This window comes from Schistocerca americana, chromosome 4 (assembly GCF_021461395.2).
Source record: "Schistocerca americana isolate TAMUIC-IGC-003095 chromosome 4, iqSchAmer2.1, whole genome shotgun sequence".
In the NCBI taxonomy this organism is placed as follows: Eukaryota; Metazoa; Arthropoda; class Insecta; order Orthoptera; family Acrididae; genus Schistocerca; species Schistocerca americana.
The window spans coordinates 506,988,178-507,006,858 of record NC_060122.1 but is presented as its reverse complement, the minus strand read 5'-3'; the positions used below and the strand labels follow the sequence as shown (position 1 = coordinate 507,006,858).

At 42.4% G+C, this 18,681-nt stretch overlaps 1 protein-coding gene and 1 non-coding gene across 2 annotated transcripts in view; one reads left to right on the top strand and one right to left on the bottom strand.

Annotated features, from left to right (window-relative positions):
* LOC124613137 (tyrosine-protein phosphatase non-receptor type 23-like) overlaps positions 1-18,681 on the bottom strand; it is a 162,068-nt gene that overhangs the window by 91,743 nt on the left and 51,644 nt on the right. The window contains exon 2 of the mRNA XM_047141754.1: positions 13,112-13,314. Coding sequence (XP_046997710.1) covers positions 13,112-13,314 — 203 coding nt within the window. The remainder of the gene's footprint in view (positions 1-13,111; positions 13,315-18,681) is intronic.
* On the top strand, positions 10,448-10,522 carry Trnal-caa. The gene has a single exon. It is a non-coding gene; the product is annotated as a tRNA-Leu (tRNA).

Sequence of the window (18,681 nt, the reverse complement as noted above, 5' to 3'; positions counted from 1 at the left end):
CTGGTGTGCCCAATATGACTGCCCTTCCTCTGCTGCCACTGCCGCCTGCCCCCCCCCCCCCCCCCCCCCCAGTCCTTCTATTGGTGGGCAGCGGATGCTCCAATGGGCATCCTTCCAACAGTGATACTCAACATAGGTACCTAGTCAGCGGTATAGTGCAAGCAGAATACCATGGCCAGTAGATTCATAAATGGCAGGGCATGCATGTGGAGAGTGGTAGTTGTGGGAGCTGCGGGCAGACGCTGTAGGGGAAATGCTGAGCACTGGGGGTGGGGGCCAAAACTGAAACCTACGCTCACATTTTTTGTAAATATTAACCGGGACCTTTCATTCCCTCCCTTGCATGGTGACCATTCAAAATGATCTGTGACCTCTTCTTTGGTTAGTACCTAAAAATAATTCCAATGAAAATGCAAAAAATTATTTCACCAGGTTTCTCAACCATTTGTAAGTTTCAGAGAAGTGTCATGAGTGCGGAATTTTGAGTAGAGCCTACCAATTTCTCCTCAATGTTAAAATTTAATTCTTTTGCCAAAACTCAGTGTAGTTTACACAGTTTCACCTCACTAACATGTTGTGCAGATGCAACTGCAAGGGAATTCTGAAACAGTGATTTATTAAATGAGGAACTGAGGAATAGTAAGATCAGCATCTTACAAAAAAGCACATCCTTGGTACAAAATATATGTGTAATGACTTCGCTTATGTTGTTCCCAAACCCATAACATTTCTTGTTTCGTAAGTTATCAATGGCCCTTAAAAACTATTTTCTTTCAATGGAAAAGTCTGTAGGTAGTGGAATAAGATGGTGGATAATGAAGTTTTGCATAATAATTAAACAGCAAAATACTCTCCTCTTTGTGTGCTACCATTTGCCAAAATCTCATTTCCATGTCTCAAACCATTTATGAAATATAAGGAATGTTGTGGATATTTCACTCTGGCTTTATCGCTGGCACAGTGTGATCACAAATGAGTATGCTACGTCAGATCAATTTTCTCAAGACTGGTGACAGATAGATATGTCCACCACAGTCTAAAGAAAAATTCAATATGTCAACTAAATTTCATAAGCAGCAATATATTATATAATAGGCAACAAATGCAAAATCATAGTGACCCCAGTTTTCAATTGCAAACTTTTTCAAATTTTGTGCAGTGTCTCACTTTCACATAAATATCACAGTAACTATGACCATTAATGAAATGGTGGGCACATCATAGTGAAATGGACATATGAAGCTATAAGTAAAGCAAAAACGAAATTTTGTTACTGAATAGCTTCTAAAAATCATTTGAGAAACATTGCAGGGCATGCAGGTCGATTCTGTCATTGGCAACTGTCCTCCCCTTCTGAACAAATGAACGAACTTGCTTTGTATGAAAACTGGTCACAGCGCATCAGCAACTATATCCTCCACGACCTATACTATCACGAGACAATGTTCACGAGCACTGAGCAGGGGTTTTACAAAAAACATCTGCTACTTTGACAATCCACGCTCGACTACTGTCTTACCAAAGGGCCAGTACAGTATGTTGTATGAAACACAATTAAAATGGAAAATTCAAAAAATATTTCGAAAACCCATTCCTCCTCTCAATAAAACTTCTCACCATGCACATTTCATCTCCCTTCTATGAGAGCTGTTTTATGGATTTTAAAAATGAGTTACAAATTATAAAATTGGATGCAAATTTAAATTTCTCCTTCAGAAAGTTCTGCCGACGTTTACGGTAATATGGGGCCTTAGAAGTATTGGGGGGAGGAGGGGGGCGTTGAATTACAGCAAATTATTTAAGAGGGGCATGGTTTATAAATCATATAATTGTTTAAATTTGTTTGGTTTTGACATTTGTGAACGTCATGTGTAGAATGACCACAGACAACTTGTTAGAAAATTAAACAAAATTAAGCAAAATACAGAGAAATGACATTGTCAGTAGGGTCTTGATGTAGGCTTGCTGTTGCAATGCCATCAGTGTGAGGGCAGTCCGGGACAACTGCTATCAAAGCCAGTGGATGATGCGAGGGTAAGGGCAAGGTCGAGGTGGTCAGCTGGACAGTGGCTGAGCGGCTCTTGGCAGTAGGGATGTGATCGAAACCAACAGATCTGGTGTTGCATAGGTGACTGCCAGGCTCAGTGAGTAGGCCTCACAGATTACAGGTGACTGTAAACCTCAAGGAAGGGCTTGGACCACTGAAGGGCCCTCGGAAGAATTCAGCGTTTGGGGCCATTTAAAAAGTCAGGGTGTTGAGCTATTTAAAAAGTGACAGTAGCACAGTTATTATTAACACAAATGCCATGGAATGGACTTTGTTTAACAAATGAGGACAATTAGGCAATCTACACAAGTGGTTTAAGAAAAAAAGTTTAATCATCTATGTTTCTTAATAAAAATTGCAAAATAACCCTTCTGCCTGATATGCAGGGCTTTTAATTTTCAAATATAAAACTCTTTTATACACAATTATCCACTATAATGACTCTGCATGACCAATGCCAAGACACAGAACTTGACCATTCAAAAGGAACATCAATGTAATGACACAAATCACTAATCTCTTTATCTTATCATAAGGGAGGGCTATGCCTACAGTGTGCCTAGGTATTAACCACAATATTTGCCCAATGGCTGCTACTTGGGCATTGTTTGAGATAGGGGCTTAAAACATTCACAACAGCCACAGGTACACAAAATCCATACAACAAGGAAAACAAGTACTAAAGTTAAAGGGGCAGTCATAGCACTGGGTGCATGTAATCTTTGATGTTCCATTCAATTACATAGACAATTGTGCACTCAAGAGTGATTCATTCATGTTCTTTTGCTAATAATTTGTTAAACAAATCTAAAAGTTGAGTCCTAGAATTGTAGGGTAACACCAGCCAACTGTCCGGGTATGGTAACACAGTCGGTACATCATGGAGGTATAACATAAAAAGGTTTAAGACTAGCATTGTAGGACTAGGTTAAATGAGCAGACAGCTTAACAGTGGGCATAAGTATGTCACAAGAAGAAATGTTAAACTATAATCCACTGGTAGCTATGATGACCCAGTAGGTATGAGGCACAAGTGTAGACTGATCAAAACTATTGAGATAGTTTGTGGCACAGAGTACAACAAAATGTTTCCGACAGGGACGAATCAAGGTTCATATATTGCAGGGACAGTACAAGGGCAAGGAGGAGTCTTAGTCTATTCTAGGAATAGTGCATCTTCACAGTCCCTTACCCCAGTATTAAGTCATTACATAAAAAACAGGTTTAACTGGTGTCGGTACAAAACAGAAAAGCGTTTACTCAAAAGTATCACCACATGTGTGACACCTTTACTAATGAGCAGGACATTGTTGGTTTGCCAGAGGATGTATTTTGGGCTGGCTGGCCAGGCAACCAGAAAAGAGACTAGAGCGTAACATTCAAATTCACAATTACACAAGTGACAGATAAGAGATGATAGTGCCTGTAAAACATCTACCAGTCCTGATAAGTACACTTTGGCAACAGAATAATAATACTGCAGAGTTGATTTTCATACAGGTTAAACCAATTGCACTGGTGACAATAAGCGAAAGGAGAATAAATATTTGCAAGAACAGTTCATTGTGTGATGAGTTAGGGGTAAGATTTCATTGTAAACCTAGCCAACGAATAGCATGCAATGTAGTTGCATGTAATTGGGTTGTTTGGGTGTTATGCAACAGAATTTGTAGTGCTTTAGTTGCTTCATGGGTGGCAGTTAGGTTTGAGAGCTCCTGCTGCACAGTGACAAGTTCTTCCTGTCTTGAATTCCTCAGTTTGTCACATTGTTGTATTAGTTAAGTAGCTACATTACGAATTTGGCTGGTAGTAAACAGGAGAGTGTCTTCAATATGTATGAGCTGCACATACTGGCATGCAAGGTTTTAACAATTCTGGCCAGTAAAAGAAATGATTTGTCGAAGAGTTTTATTCCAATGACCAGCATCTGTTAGTTGGGGGTCCCAAATATTGTTTTCAGCACAAAACAATTCATGTTGAACCAAGCTCACTTGGTGCGTTGCGGATACACAGCATCCAAAATGCTTCGTAATGGTTCCTGGTTGGTAATAAGCACCTGTTTAACATCCCATAAAGGTACAAAAAGTTCCTTCCACTTTGGCCCAACCTTCACAATATTTTTTTTTTTTTTTTTTTTTTTTTTTTTTTTTTTTTTTGCAAGCCATTTGTGTGTGTGTGTGTGTGTGTGTGTGTGTGTGTGTGTGTGTGTGCGCGCGCGCGCGGATGGGGGAGGGGGAGCCAATCACCCTAAAAACACATTAAAACCATCTCCCTAAAATCTTGGACAAAATTTTGTTGAACAAATCACAAAACTCTAAAACCTGAACCACATTCATTTGAACATTACTGAAAATAGGAGGCAGATCCATCAGCAAACCCACTATGCCCCACTGATCTAAAAATAAAATACAGTCCAATAAAATGTGGCGCACAATGATCTGCACACGACAAGCACCACACATTGGAAGGTCCTCTTGTAGAAATAAGAAGCCATACATCATAGGATTGTGGCCTAAGAAAAGATGGTTGGTTGGTTGGTTGGTTTGGGGAAGGAGACCAGACAGCGTGGTCATCGGTCTCATCGGATTAGGGAAGGATTGGGAAGGAAGTCGGCCGTGCCCTTTCAGAGGAACCATCCCGGCATTTGCCTGGAGTGATTTAGGGAAATCACGGAAAACCTAAATCAGGATGGCCGGACGCGGGATTGAACCGTCGTCCTCCCGAATGCGAAAGAAAAGATGAGTAGGAAGGATCTTGTCCTGTCAATGTGGCTGGAAGGACGTATGCAACGGCTGAGTTGTGGGCTTTACTACATGGAGCTTGTTGTCAGTCACTTCCAACCACTCATCTTCCCATCGACGTATGACTTTGTACCTCAACAGTGAAGTGATAGCATGTAGAGGGGTGGCAACTGAAATAACTGAGGATCATAACATGTCTCCTTGGCTGCTAGATCCACCCTTTCATTCCCCGTAATAACCATGTGCCCTGGTACCCAGCAGAATGAAACCTCCTCCCCAGTCTTTGTAGCTGGAGGAGGGAACCCTGGATTACTTTATCTGCTGGGTACAAATGTTGGCGATAGTGAGGAGCACTCAGAGAATCAGAACAGACAAGAAATTTAGCACTAGCAGAATGTCTCATCTGCTCCAGTGCCCACAATATTGCATATAAGTCTGCATCGAGGACAGTAAATTCTTGAGACAGTCAGACCTTGAGGACACAGTCTGGGGAAATGACAAGAGCAACCAACAGCATCCCCCCGCTTAGACACGTCCGTAAAGACAGCTACATATTTGAGGAGGGATTTTATTGAGTTCAAACTGAGAGTTCATGGACATTCCATAGACTGCCTCATAGGGTGTATACCCAGTTGATTTGTGCATACAGCTGTTATACGCTGAAGTGACATAAGTGGCATATCTATCCCAGTCTGTGTGAGTTTTTCCCATGTAATAGGACAGCATTTGAAAGATCATCTTATGGACGCATTTGAGACAGCTGGTAGCCAGTGGATGAAAGGGTGCTGTGTGTCGTTTCTTGATCCTTAACAGTTTACATACTTGTCCAAATAGTGCAGACATGAAGTTGGAACCTTGGTCAGTTAATATAGCATTGGCACTTCCAAACAGGAGAACCAAACAACTGACAAGGGCACAACCAACGACTTCAGCGACCATATCCATGATTGTGCTGGAATTAAGTACCGAGAAAAGTTATCAAGAACAGACAATATGCACTTATTATTTTGTGTGCTTTGTGGAAAGAGGTCAACAGTATTTAATGCAATGGTTTGAAATGGTTTTGTAGCTTCTGTGAGGGTCTGAAAAGGGATTTTGTTCCTTGGAGGGGGCTCTCTTTGTGCACAAGGTAAACAATTTTGAGCATATTTCTGTACATCTATTTGTCTGCCTTTCCACAAAAAGTTACAGGTTATCCTAGCATTTGCAGTGCTTCACCCATCATGGCAGGTCTGCAAACTATTATAACATTGTGCTCCAGACTGATGACCTCAGCAGTTTGGTCCCATAAGATCTTACCACTGTGCCGTGGGACCGATGATCGTCGCAGTCTGGTCCCTTGAATCCCCCAAACCAACCAACCAACCACTGTGCCGTAACATGCGGCTTTCTTCTTTGGGTGTTACCACCACACTGTTACCCAAGGGGTCTCGTGATATAGAATATCATCTTCAGTGACATACTCTGGATGAGATGCATACATACAATTAATCTTAGCTGCATTCAGGCGCTTCATCATCACTGTATTCCTGAGAAAGAACTGCACCCACAGTGTAATCAGATGCCCCATGCAAAGAATAAATAGTTTTTCATAACCTGGGTGTATTAAAAAAGGTGAATGCATTATTGTCCTCCATTTTTCTCAAAGCTTTGTCACACTCCTCTGTCCACTCAAATTCAGCACCCTTCTTTAACAATTTCATCAATGACTTGGCTATCATAGCATAATCCTCTTACTTTGCTTAAACTGTTCTTCATATTGAAATTCTGTTTCTGTGAGCTCTTCTCCACTTGCCAGTATCATTCCCCATGGAATCTTGATATCTTCTTGACTGAAACTGTCAACACAAACTGGTACTCTAAACTTCTTTCCAAAAACTTCTGGTTTACTTGTGCTTCTCTTAACATGGATTTGCAACTGGTCATCAACATCATTGTGGCTGAGCAGATCGACCAGAAAGTGCAGTCTCAGTGGTATTTGAGTTTTCACATCAATCCAGAGAACTTTTCCTATACCTCCACTGATTCTGACAGGGGCTGTAGTTTACAGTGCCTGTGTACTTGGTTCTATTGGAGCTTGTGGAAGAGACCTCATAACCATAAGTTCCTCACGACTGAGGCATGTGGTTACTGACAAAACAGTGGGTTGCCTCACTGAATTGAACAGTTCGCATCTTATAATCTATCACTGCCTGAAAATGGTGCTGGAAATCAATCCCTAAAATGGTATAGAAATCTTGTCTGCATGTTTTTTTCCATTGATTTGCAGATTGACATTACAAGTTCCAGCTTATATTATGTCCTCACCTAAGCCACTTACCTTATACCATGATAGCTTGAGTGCATGCTTGTCACATTGGGGAACAAACATAACACTATTTTGAGCTCCGGGATCTACTAACATATGGACGATCTTTCCTCTGAACTTACCAACACGTACTAAATTTGCCACTTCATCAATCCTTCCCTTCTTGACTGGATACATATATCTGGCTGGGGGTCAGTGTGGGTGGCAAGACCTACTCCTCACATTTTTCCCAAATTGTGTACTGTTCCACTGAGGCCCCACATTTCTTCTACCATTTTGCAGAGAAGCCCTCTATGGAAAATGTCTCTTGTGTTGTGGACATTTGTCACTCAGATGCCCAATCATGTGGCATTTTGTGCAACAAGGAGTGTGACAACAGTGCAGTTTGACTTTCCACACTGCTGGAAATTGGTATCACCAACAAAAATGAGGCATGATTCATTACTGCACACAGGGGTCAAAGCAAACCATCCTGCTTCTTCGAGTATTAACACTAATTGAACTAGCTAATGTGGAGAGATGGGGGAGGCTCCTTTGACCTACTCCTGATCTGAGGGTTGATTCCCCATATAAATACATCAATTTCTCTGGCTTCACCTGCCTCGATTAGCACATCATTACATGTTTGATTCTTCTGTAAGGCCTAAATGAGGTATGAAACAGTTCTGATGCAATCAAATCTTCTTCATTCTTCTATAGGAGTGTCAATAAGCAATCTTAGTAATAACTGCCACCCATTTGTCAGAGTAGTGCTCTGCTAACACCTTCGCCAACACTTCAAAAGTGACTGTGTCATGCAAAGCATTGACTGACTCCACATATGTACATGCATCGCCATAAAGTTTTAATTTTGTTACATTTAAAAGAAAACTTTCAGGCCAGGAACACATTTGCCTAATCACAGGCATTTTGGAGGAACATAGTGACATTTTCACCTGGTTTTCCAGAAAATGGACACAAAAAATTATCTACAGGGAGAATACTGGCAACATTAGGCATATACATGATAGGATCCATTGCAGTGGGTTTGGAAGAGCCTCCAGCAACCCGTATTGACGCCTGCTGGGTTTTACAGCAGGGCTCACGAAAAGCTTCATCAAGCTGCCTCTGTAACTCTGGTCTGTCAACTGCCATTTGATTAACCTGCATCTGTAACAATGTGAGATTATCTACCTCATATTAGAAGCAGCAGCTGCAGAAGCTATTTCTGGCTGCTCTGGCAAAGTACGCAAATGAGTATCAGGCCTAGTTACAATATTAGGGCCAAGATATCTGAAGAACAATAGCGTTACAAAAGAAGGGTCTCAACAGTAGCCTGCACTAGATTAAGCAGCAACAAGTTCCCATGGCAGATGCTCGCTGTGCAGGCGGTGAAGGATGCTTTGCTACAATATTTATATTAACATCCTGTGTCTCTGGAGGCAACATCGAAGGTGGTGATATCAACGGACCAGCGATACAGTGGCATCGGGCATTGCGATGACAAGGGAAGCGGCAGCTGCAGTGTTAGCTTCTATGTGTGGTGACAAAGTGGTATGAACCCTCACCGGCATGACAATATGGCATGGCGTGGTCAATGGCATGCACCCGACTGCACCCGCAGTGATGCAATGACTGTGCCAACAGCGTGGTGCAATCCCGAAGAGCGCGTCCACATAGCAGAAGGGCCACCTATTGCCTAACACATTGATGGTACACTCCGCATGCATTGACACGTGGCAAGCACACAATATGCGCTTCCAAGTGCAAACAGGACATTGGATTTTTTTATCACTGGTCAGGTTACATGGTAACTACCAGGCTAACAAGCTCTGCCAGGCGGTATCCATCAAATTAAGCAATCCACAAAGTAAAAATGTCAGCTTGACCGAATGGTGAGCTAATACCACTTCAGCTGACTCCGCTCTGTACATGCTGGACTCGGTCAGGATGGGAAAATGAGAGGGTAGCAGGGTGTCTGGTGGTTCTAGGAGAAACCTTCAAATGAAAAAATGAAACGATTGTTTCCGGTTGCCAGAGGGGTTTTTATTTCTCCAAATGCCTATGCCTAAGGGGTATACTAAACTCTAATTCACTATGGCAACAGGACACAGCTGCAGTTAAACTGAGAGTATTGCGCCCCCAAAGGAAGGACCTAGTGGACACATCCGGTCAAGGACCACGCTGGCAGGCAAGAGAGCATTCTCAATACTGACACACTCTCAGCAACCCATTCAGCACGCTCGATGTGACTGCTCCCCAGTCCTCCTGTTGGTGGGTGCTTCACTGGGTATCCCTCCATCAGTGATACTCAACATTGCATCCCTAGCCAGCAGTACTTTCATGGGTCAATGTTCACATGGAATGAGTGTGGTTACTACATTAAACATCTGGTATTAAGTTGACCCACGCTGAGTCTGTCTAACCAAAGCGGCAGTAGCATATGTCAGATGAAAGACAATCAAAATGGAAAATGCAAAAAAAGTTTTGAAATCTGTTTTTCCTCTCAATAAAACTGCTCACCATGCACACTTCCTCAGGTCTCTTCCTAACATTACTAATCTCTCAACAGAAGAAAGGACAGCAATTCACAACTTCAAAACTTCTCTTGACCTAATCACCCTACCCATAGACAAAGTCTCCACCACTGTTGCAGTGAATCACAGAGACTACCTGACAGAAGGATTCCCCAACACTTTTCCACCTACAAGCCCTGCCACAGTAACCCACCCCTGAAGTCCAACATGACCTCCAATCCCTATTGAAATTCTTAGGTCTATCCAAGAACCTACCCCTGAGTCACTCTCCCTTGTAGCACCAGTGGCACCACACTCACACACCTTCTATTTACTCCATAAACCCAACAATCCTGGATGTTCCATTATAGTTGGTTTCTGTGCTCCCACTGAAAGAATTTCTGCTCTTGTTGACAAACACCTTCAACCAACTGTCCAAAGTCTAGCCTCTTACACCAAAGACACTAACCACTACACTCACCAAATCTCCACCAAATCCATCCATTTACCCTCTGGATCCTACTCAGCAACTATGATGCCACACTGAATACATCAACATCCCTCATGCACTTGGCATTACCACTTCTGAACATTACTGCTCTCAATGTCCTTCATACTCCAGACCCACTCACTACCTCATTCCTTATACACCTTACCAACTACAGCCTCAAATGTATCCTTTGAGGAGAAGGTATAAAAACAAAGCCACAGCACAGCCATGGGTATCCACGTGGCACTCTCTTATGCCAACCTTTTTAGAGGTCATCTAGAGGAAATCTTTCTAGCCTCCCAAAAACCCTAAACTAGGAGACGAAGTACTGACAGAATTAAAGCTGTGAGGACGGGACGCGAGTTGTGCTTGGGTAGCTCAGTTGGTAGAGCATTTGCCCGCAAAAGGCAAAGGTCCCGAGTTCAAATCTCGGTCCAGCATGCAGTTTTAGTCTGCCAGGAAAATCTGTTCAGTCTACCCACCCAGAACTTCCTACTCCAGTCCTGTCACTGGATTATCCTATCCCATCAGAGATAGGGACTTCTGAGAAAGCAATCATGTCATACACCACCTCTGTTGCAATCACTGCACAGCTTCTTGTTTCGGTATGACCACCAACCAGCTGTCCACCAGGGTGGACAGCCATCGCCAAACTGTGGCCAAGAACAATGTTGATCACCCAGCGGCACAATGTGTAGATGAACACAACATGCTTGATGTCCGTGCCTGCTCCCAAACACTTACCACCTAGATCCCTTCCTCCAGCTTTTTTGAATTATGCAGATGGGAACTAGCCTTGCAACACATCCTTAACTCCAGTAACCCTCCTGGCCTCAATCACTGTTAACCCACTGCCCTCAGATTCTTTATCCAATAGTTTCACCTTCCTCTTTTCTGTCACCCCTCCCAGTTCACACCTCCACATCACCTTCGTCATATACCACAACCCACTGCTCTGGTACCTACGTATCACATGCCTAGCCCATACACATACCAACTCTCCCTCCTGCATTCCCAGCCAGCTAATCAGCTGCCTCCCTCTGCGCCACTAGCTACCCACTGCCAACCTCCAAATTATTTACATTCCCACTTTTTTATATCACTGATAATCTCACAGTTTTTACATTTCTTTCCCTGTGTCTTCTTTTGTAGTGAGATGATAGGTCTCAAACTCAATCAATTTATTTAAGTACAAATCAGTACTCTGACAACTGTTAGCTGCATCACTAAATTGCTAATTCTTCCACTTAAAATTACCATTTCTTTACTATGTAGCTCATTTTTGGCAGCACTTTTCTGTTATTGATTCGTATGTACATCTGCCATCAGTCTGCTATGTCCCCTGTATTTATTTTTTTTTCTTTTTTTTTCATCCGCACCTCAGCTGAAACAGTTCCTGCATGCAAAAACTTGATTTATTTCCAATTCTAGGTTATCTGGCCCATTATCTAATGCATGATGTAGCAAACATTTTTAACAACAATGCCTGTATACAAAACTCGATTTATTTCCAGTTCTAAGCTATCTGGCCACATCATCTAATGCACACTGTAGCAGAATTTTCAACTCTGAGATGCACTTCTTTCCAAAAGTTTTTAAATCCTTGATTACAAAAGGCACACCAAAGTCTGCAAACAGAAAATGACCTGTTGTCTGTTACTAATTATCTATTGCAACAAGAATAATTAAAATCAGAATTGTAAGCACACAGAAGAGTTCTACAGATAGTTATGAGTAGGCTAACAAAAATTCAACCATAAAATGGAAAACAACTACACTGAGGTGACCAAAGTCATGGAAAACCTCCTAATATTGTGTCAGACCTCCTTTTTCCTGGCACAGTGCAGCAACTTGACATGGCATGCACTCAACAAATTGTTGGAAGTCCCCAGCAGAAATATTCAGCCATGCTGCTTCTGTAGGCATCCATAACTGCAAAAGTGTTGCTGGTGCAGGATTTCATGCACAAACTGACTTCTCATAAATGTTCAAAAGGATTCATCTTCAGCAGACTGGGTGGCCAAATCATTCAATTGAACTGTCCAGAAAAATTTTCGAACCAATCACAAACAGTTGCTGCCTGGTGACATGCTGCACTGTCATCCATAAAAATTCCATCACTGTTTGGGAACACGAGGTCTGTGTGTGGCTGCAAATGGTCTCCAAGAGGTTAAACTGGACCAGAGGACCCAGTCAATTCCATGCAAACACAGTCCACACCATTACGAAGCCACCACCAGCTTGCACAGTACATTGTTGACAACTTGGCTCCAAGGTTTTGTGAAATCTGCACCACACTCAAACTGTACCGTTAAATCTTACCAACTGAAATTGGGACTCATCGACCACACTGCAATTTTCCAGTCATCTAGGGTCCAACCGATATGGTCACAAGCCCAGAAGAGGTGCTGCAGCTGATGTCATGCTGTTAACATAGGCACTAGCATTGGGTGTCTGCTGCTATATACCACCAATGCCAAATTTTGCCAAGTGCCCTAACAGATACATTTGTCATATGTTGCACATTGATTTCTGTGGCTATTTCACACAGTGTCACTTGTCTGTTGGCACTGACAGCTCTATGCAAATGCCACTGCTCTCGGTTATTAAGTGAAGACTGTCAGCCATTGTGTTGCCCATGGTGACAGACAATGCCTGAAATTTGGTATTGTCGGCTCACTCTTGACACTGTGGGTCTCAGAATATTGAACTCCCAAATGACTTCCAAATTGGAATGTTGCATGCATCTAGTGTCAACTGCCACTCAACATTCAAAGTCTGTCATTCTGCCATAATCACATTGGAAACCTTTTCACATGGATCATGTGAGTACAAATGACAGCTCCGCCAATGCTCTGCACTTTCATACCTTGTGCACCATCTGTGTATGTGCGTATCACTATCCCATGACTTATCACTTGTGCAGAAAGACTATATTAAACTTTGATCCATTTAGTCAGTAAGAGTATTTTTGATAAAACTGTTTGCTGAGAAAAGATGAAACATAATACAGCCAAAATCTAGACTTACCATGTGAAAGAGACTGCTGCTGCACCATCTTTGAACATTGGAAATTTACTCTGCAAGAAATGAAGCTGACAGTAATATCGTGTCAGTGTTGAAACACCAGAGAAATCCTTCACAGCACACACAGCTGCAGCTCGCAGCCCTTCCAATGTGTGTATTTCATTGGAGTATGATTCTGGATCTTCATGATAGAAATCTCTGATGTACTGCAACAAGGCAAATTTAGTCACGTTACTCAATTACCGAAATGAGTCAATGTTAGCTCAACACAGTGCAACATGCAATTCTATACTGTTGTAGACAACTTTCAAAGCATGTGCATCAGAAAATTCAGGTTTGCAAACTGCACCATCTAAGTTCGTGCAAATGAGAAGGAAAAACAATCCTTTAATGTTTGAATGCACCATTAGGGATTTGCTGTTTGACACAGTCACGTTGACACAGTACCTGGATGTTAAAATTATGAACAACTTCAGTTGGAAAGACCACATAGATAATATTGTGGGGAAGGCGAGCCAAAGGTTGCATTTCATTGGCAGGACATTTAGAAGATGCAACAAGTCCACTAAAGAGACAGCTTACACTACACTCATTCGTCCTCTGTTAGAATATTGCTGTGGGATCCTTACCAGGTGGGACTGACGGAGGACATCGAAAGGGTGCAAAAAAGGGCAACTCATTTTGTATTATCACGTAATAGGGGAGAGAGTGTAGCAGATATGATACGTGAGATCTATTTACAAAATTTCAGTCACCAACTTTCTCTTCCGAATGCGAAAATATTTTGTTGAGCCCAACCTACATAGGTAGGAATGATCATCAAAATAAAATAAGATAAATCAGAGCTCGAACAGAAAGGTTTAAGTGTTTGTTTTTCCCGCGCGCTGTTCGGGAGTGGAATGGTAGACAGATAGTATGATTGTGGTTCGATGAACCCTCTGCCAAGCACTTAAATGTGAATTGCAGAGTAGTCATGTAGATGTAGATGTAGATTAAATATCTTGAAATGGATGTAGAGGAGGCAAGTGGTCAGTTTATTGGGAAAATTCTAGGAAATTTTGGCTCACCTATAAAGGAGACTGCGTACAGAGCACTTTTACTACCCACCCTTGAGCACTGCTTAAGTGTTTGGGATTCCCACCAGGTCTTTTTGTGGAACACTATTGAAGGGTTTAGAGAAACGTATTTGCAACGCACTGCAGAGCAACTCTACTGCTACCAACATACATCTCACATAAGAACCATAAAAACAAAATAAGAGAAATTAGGGCTCATACAGCAGCGTAGAGACAGTCATTTCTCCCTTACTCCATTTGTGAGTGTATCAGAAAAGCAAATTACTAGCAGTGATACAAGATACTCTTGCCCCCTTTCATACATCATATGGTGATATGCGTACAGAATTGTGACACAGAGAGGGAATTGTATTCCATCAACTGTGAATTGAGATTTGAAACAGAAGAGTTTTACTTAAGAAGAGAATTAACATTTGTGTAGTATAATACACAGAAACCAAGAAGACTGATACAGCGTAGGCAGATCAAGATTCAAGCTTGGATGCTTCTGAATCTAATATTACTACCTTAAAAAGTGTATGGTATCAGTTAATTCTGTAAAAACAGGATCTGATACAGTCATATTTGAAAATCCATGATCTCCTCACTATGTGGTATTCTTGTGCACATGGTCTTTATTTCCTCAATGGGCACCCTGTTTGCCTGCATGTGGTGTGGAACACACCATACAACATGTAAGTGCTCACTGCAGCAAAGTCCATCAGGATCATCTGAATGCAGGGATTTTACACTTTACAAGTTTTATGCTTTTTAATGTATTGGTGGATTATAACTGTGTGCCAGACTGGTACCTGAATCCTTGCTTTTGGCAATCAGTGACCAATGAGAGTTGATTGGTAGAGAAAGTGCCCACGGGTGAGGGCTCCAGTTCTATACTCAGTTTCACTCTGACCGCATTCCACAATAATGCACACACTTGCTACAGAATGAAAGATTCAGGAAAGTGACAGACACTAAATCAACAGCAAGCACCTGATGTAGTTTAGAGAAATCACAGCTTTAAAGCAACAGGTTAACAAAGTTCATCTTAACTGCTGTGCCTTCTTCCTCACTGTCAGAAACAATAATGAATTTCACAGAACATTTGTATGCTACTCTTAAGAAACTGTAAGAGCTGATTTGTCGATAGTAAAAATCATCATCTTTCTCTTCATATTCATTAAAAATTACCAACAAATCCACTGAGTTATATTTATATTCATTAATTAACACATTAAAGAAGTTTCAGTAGCTATCTGGACTAAATATCAATACAGGCAACTGCGATATATTTTTCAAGTTTGAACTGCATAAGAGACTTATAAAACAAAATTCTGACAACTCCAACTACATCACTGTTAATTATAACCAACAAAATAAAAGTTTTCATGCTCTCTTGTTTTTGTTCAGATATTGTCAATCAACCTGGGATTTATAAAGCCATGAAGCTTACAGTTGTAGTACTTCCAACATCAATAAATCTATAATTGGAAACTGCAACAACTGATACACAAGGGAAGAAGGGATTGGCAATGATCCTGTTCATGAGCTCAACCCAGTATTTGCTTGAAACAATGCATAAACACAATGAAAAACTTAAAAACAGATTGCCAAATAGGGATTTTGAAAACTTCTACCTCTGGGTTGTGAATTCAGAATCTGCACTACCATATCACCTCACTCTGCCCAGGATTTACATGGAAACAGCAGCAAAATGACTGAATGAACACTGGACACACAAATGTAGACGCCCATGGTGGGTGAACTCTATGATGGCAGAGATGAGTTAAGGCAAAGGGTTGTTGTCAGGATGTTGATTAATGGTTGCTCAAGGAAATGGCACCATTAGTCACACATTTTTATTACAAAATAAACTACAACACTTGTAGTGAGACTCTGCAGCAGCTATGTGCTCCCTGTACTTGTGCCAACAGCAGTGAATGCAGCAATGCTGATGCACCAGACAGCCAGCGACTGTTGACACCAGTGGTTGGGCAGGAATTGTAGTCTGTGGGTGCACTTGTACCATCAGGGCAAGGCTTTGCAACTCAGGGCAGAATGCATCGTGAGACCCACCATAATTCTTGTAGCAGAATACAGCCCTCACCAGTGGTGTCCACCCATGCAAGCAGAGACGCACAGCGTCAGTATGCCCACCCAGGCATAGATGTAAAATGGCTGCACAGCTATAACTCTAACAGCTGCCCTCCAGGACACGGTCTGGCTGTAGCTGAAGTGAGACCAGCGGTGCCCCAACAGCTAGAGGCATTAAGTCCTTGGTGGTGAACTGAGCACCAGCAGTAATCCTGTTGTTGGTGGAGGGCAAGTCTCATGGTGACTGTTAGCAGGTCAAAGTCGTCCCTTCACTCAGCATAGACCTCCCCTCATAGATGACACTGCCAAACTGGCATTTTGCTAAAAATGATGGGTATTTACATAGGTTTGGGGCTTTCAACATCAACACCAAAAGAGGCCCATAGCTTGGAGATGTAATGACCGCCCTGCTGATGCTGCAGTGGCCTTGTCTTTGTATATATACACATTATGAGTTGCTGGCCCCTAACTCAGCCTGCTATGTGGACATCAACCAGTAAGTTACTGCATCTCACATAACAGCATTTTGGCCTACTCTGCACTTTCTGCTTCAATGGTCCTTTTGTAACATCTATGACAGTGCAACTAGTTTACTCAGACGTGCTGCAAAATAGTTGTAATGTTACACATCTCACCACTCTGGCAGATACGGCCTCCAGATAATTTTGCAATGACTTAGCATACAGGTCTCCCATAAGTCCAATCCCTCGTCCAAGTCGTGGGAGATGGGCAACGGCACAAAGTAGAGGACTGCCTATAGGGGCGATGTACAGCGGGGACTTCGTGTGCCCCAGGACCGCTACGGTAGCTGGGAAGGCCCTATGGGAACCCTGAAACGTGACGGCTAACGGGGCTCTGGTGAAGCTGCGATAGGCCTAGCAAGCCAGTAGTGGATAAATCAACTGCTTTCAAAAAGGGAACATGCCTCGGATCACGGAACGGATTTAAAGGAAACCGACCAAGCAATGGAAAAGGATTACGAGATGGTTTACGACTGGGCACCTTAAACGTAAGGACTCTAACTGGGAAGTTAGAAGAAATTGTAGAAATGATGGAAAGGAGGAAATTGGACATCTTGGGACTTGCTGAGACTAGGTGGAGAGGAGTTGGTGAAAAACCACTAAGTAAAGGATGTAAACTGTACTGGATAGGGAATGAGAGGGGAAGAAATGGAGTGGCAATAGTGGTCAGAGAGGGTCTGCAGGAGGAGGTGGAAGGTATCAATGATCGAATGATAAAAGCCAGAGTACGAGTGAAAGGAAAAAGCATTGAAATCATCCAAGCATATGCCCCACAGGTGGGGTGTACAAAAAAGGAGAAGGAGGAATTTGAAGATGACATGCAAAAGCAGCTAAATGGAGGTAATCAGATTATAATAGGGGACCTCAATGCACATGTTGGCACAGACAGGAAAGGATTCGAGGAGATAATGGGACCAGAGGGCTGGGGGAACCGAAATAGAGAAGGAAAATTTTTGCTGGAATTCTGCAAGAGGAATGGGCTGGCGATCGCAAATTCCTGGTACAAGAAGAGAAGTAGCCACAAAATAACTTGGTACAGTGGAGACTGGTCCCAAACTTCAGTAGTAGACTATGTACTAATGGATAGGCAGATGATGAGCAGCCTCACAGATGTTAAGGTCATTCCATCTGAGGCCTTAGACAGTGACCATCGGCTGTTGGTAGCCACCCTGAGAGAGAAAAAAGATAGGAGGGCAACAGACATACAGGAGAAAAGGTTGAAGACATGGATGCTGAAAGAGGATGAATGGAGGACCCAGTACCAGACACTGATCAGGAAGAAGCTGCCAAAGGAAGATCAGAGAACAGTGGAAGAAGAATGGGGAGATTTTAAGAGGGCTCTAGTTGAGGCAGCTGAGTCTGTGTGCGGAAGAACTAGCACAGAGAGGAGAAGTAAGGAAACCCCATGGTGGAACAACATATGTAAAGAGGCAGTACTTCGAAAGAAAAAAAGCCTTCAGAGAATGGTTCCAGACCCGAACAGAGGAAGCTAGGGTAAAATATAAGGGAAGCAAGAAAGCGGCACAGACCATAGTAAGGGCGGAGAAGAAGAAGTGGATGGAAAAATGAACAAGAATGTTAGAAGAGGACAGTGAAGGGAACAAAAAAGTACTTTACACCATGGTAAGAAATAAGAGGAACGACAGAAGCGAGTGCCTGAGGATCATGGATAATAATGGAAGAGTTGTGGAGGAAATGCATGAGCTCAAAAAGATTTGGAAGGAGTACTTTGAAGATCTGTTGAATGCCGTCAAGCGGGTAACTAACAGCGATGGAGAGCCTAAGGCAGAGAGCCTAAGGCAGCAGACGATTATAATAGTGGGGAAATTGATGATCTAACTTGGAGTGAAGTGGAAGAAGCCATAAAGAGGATGAAAGGGGGCAAGGCACCAGGTTGGGACGA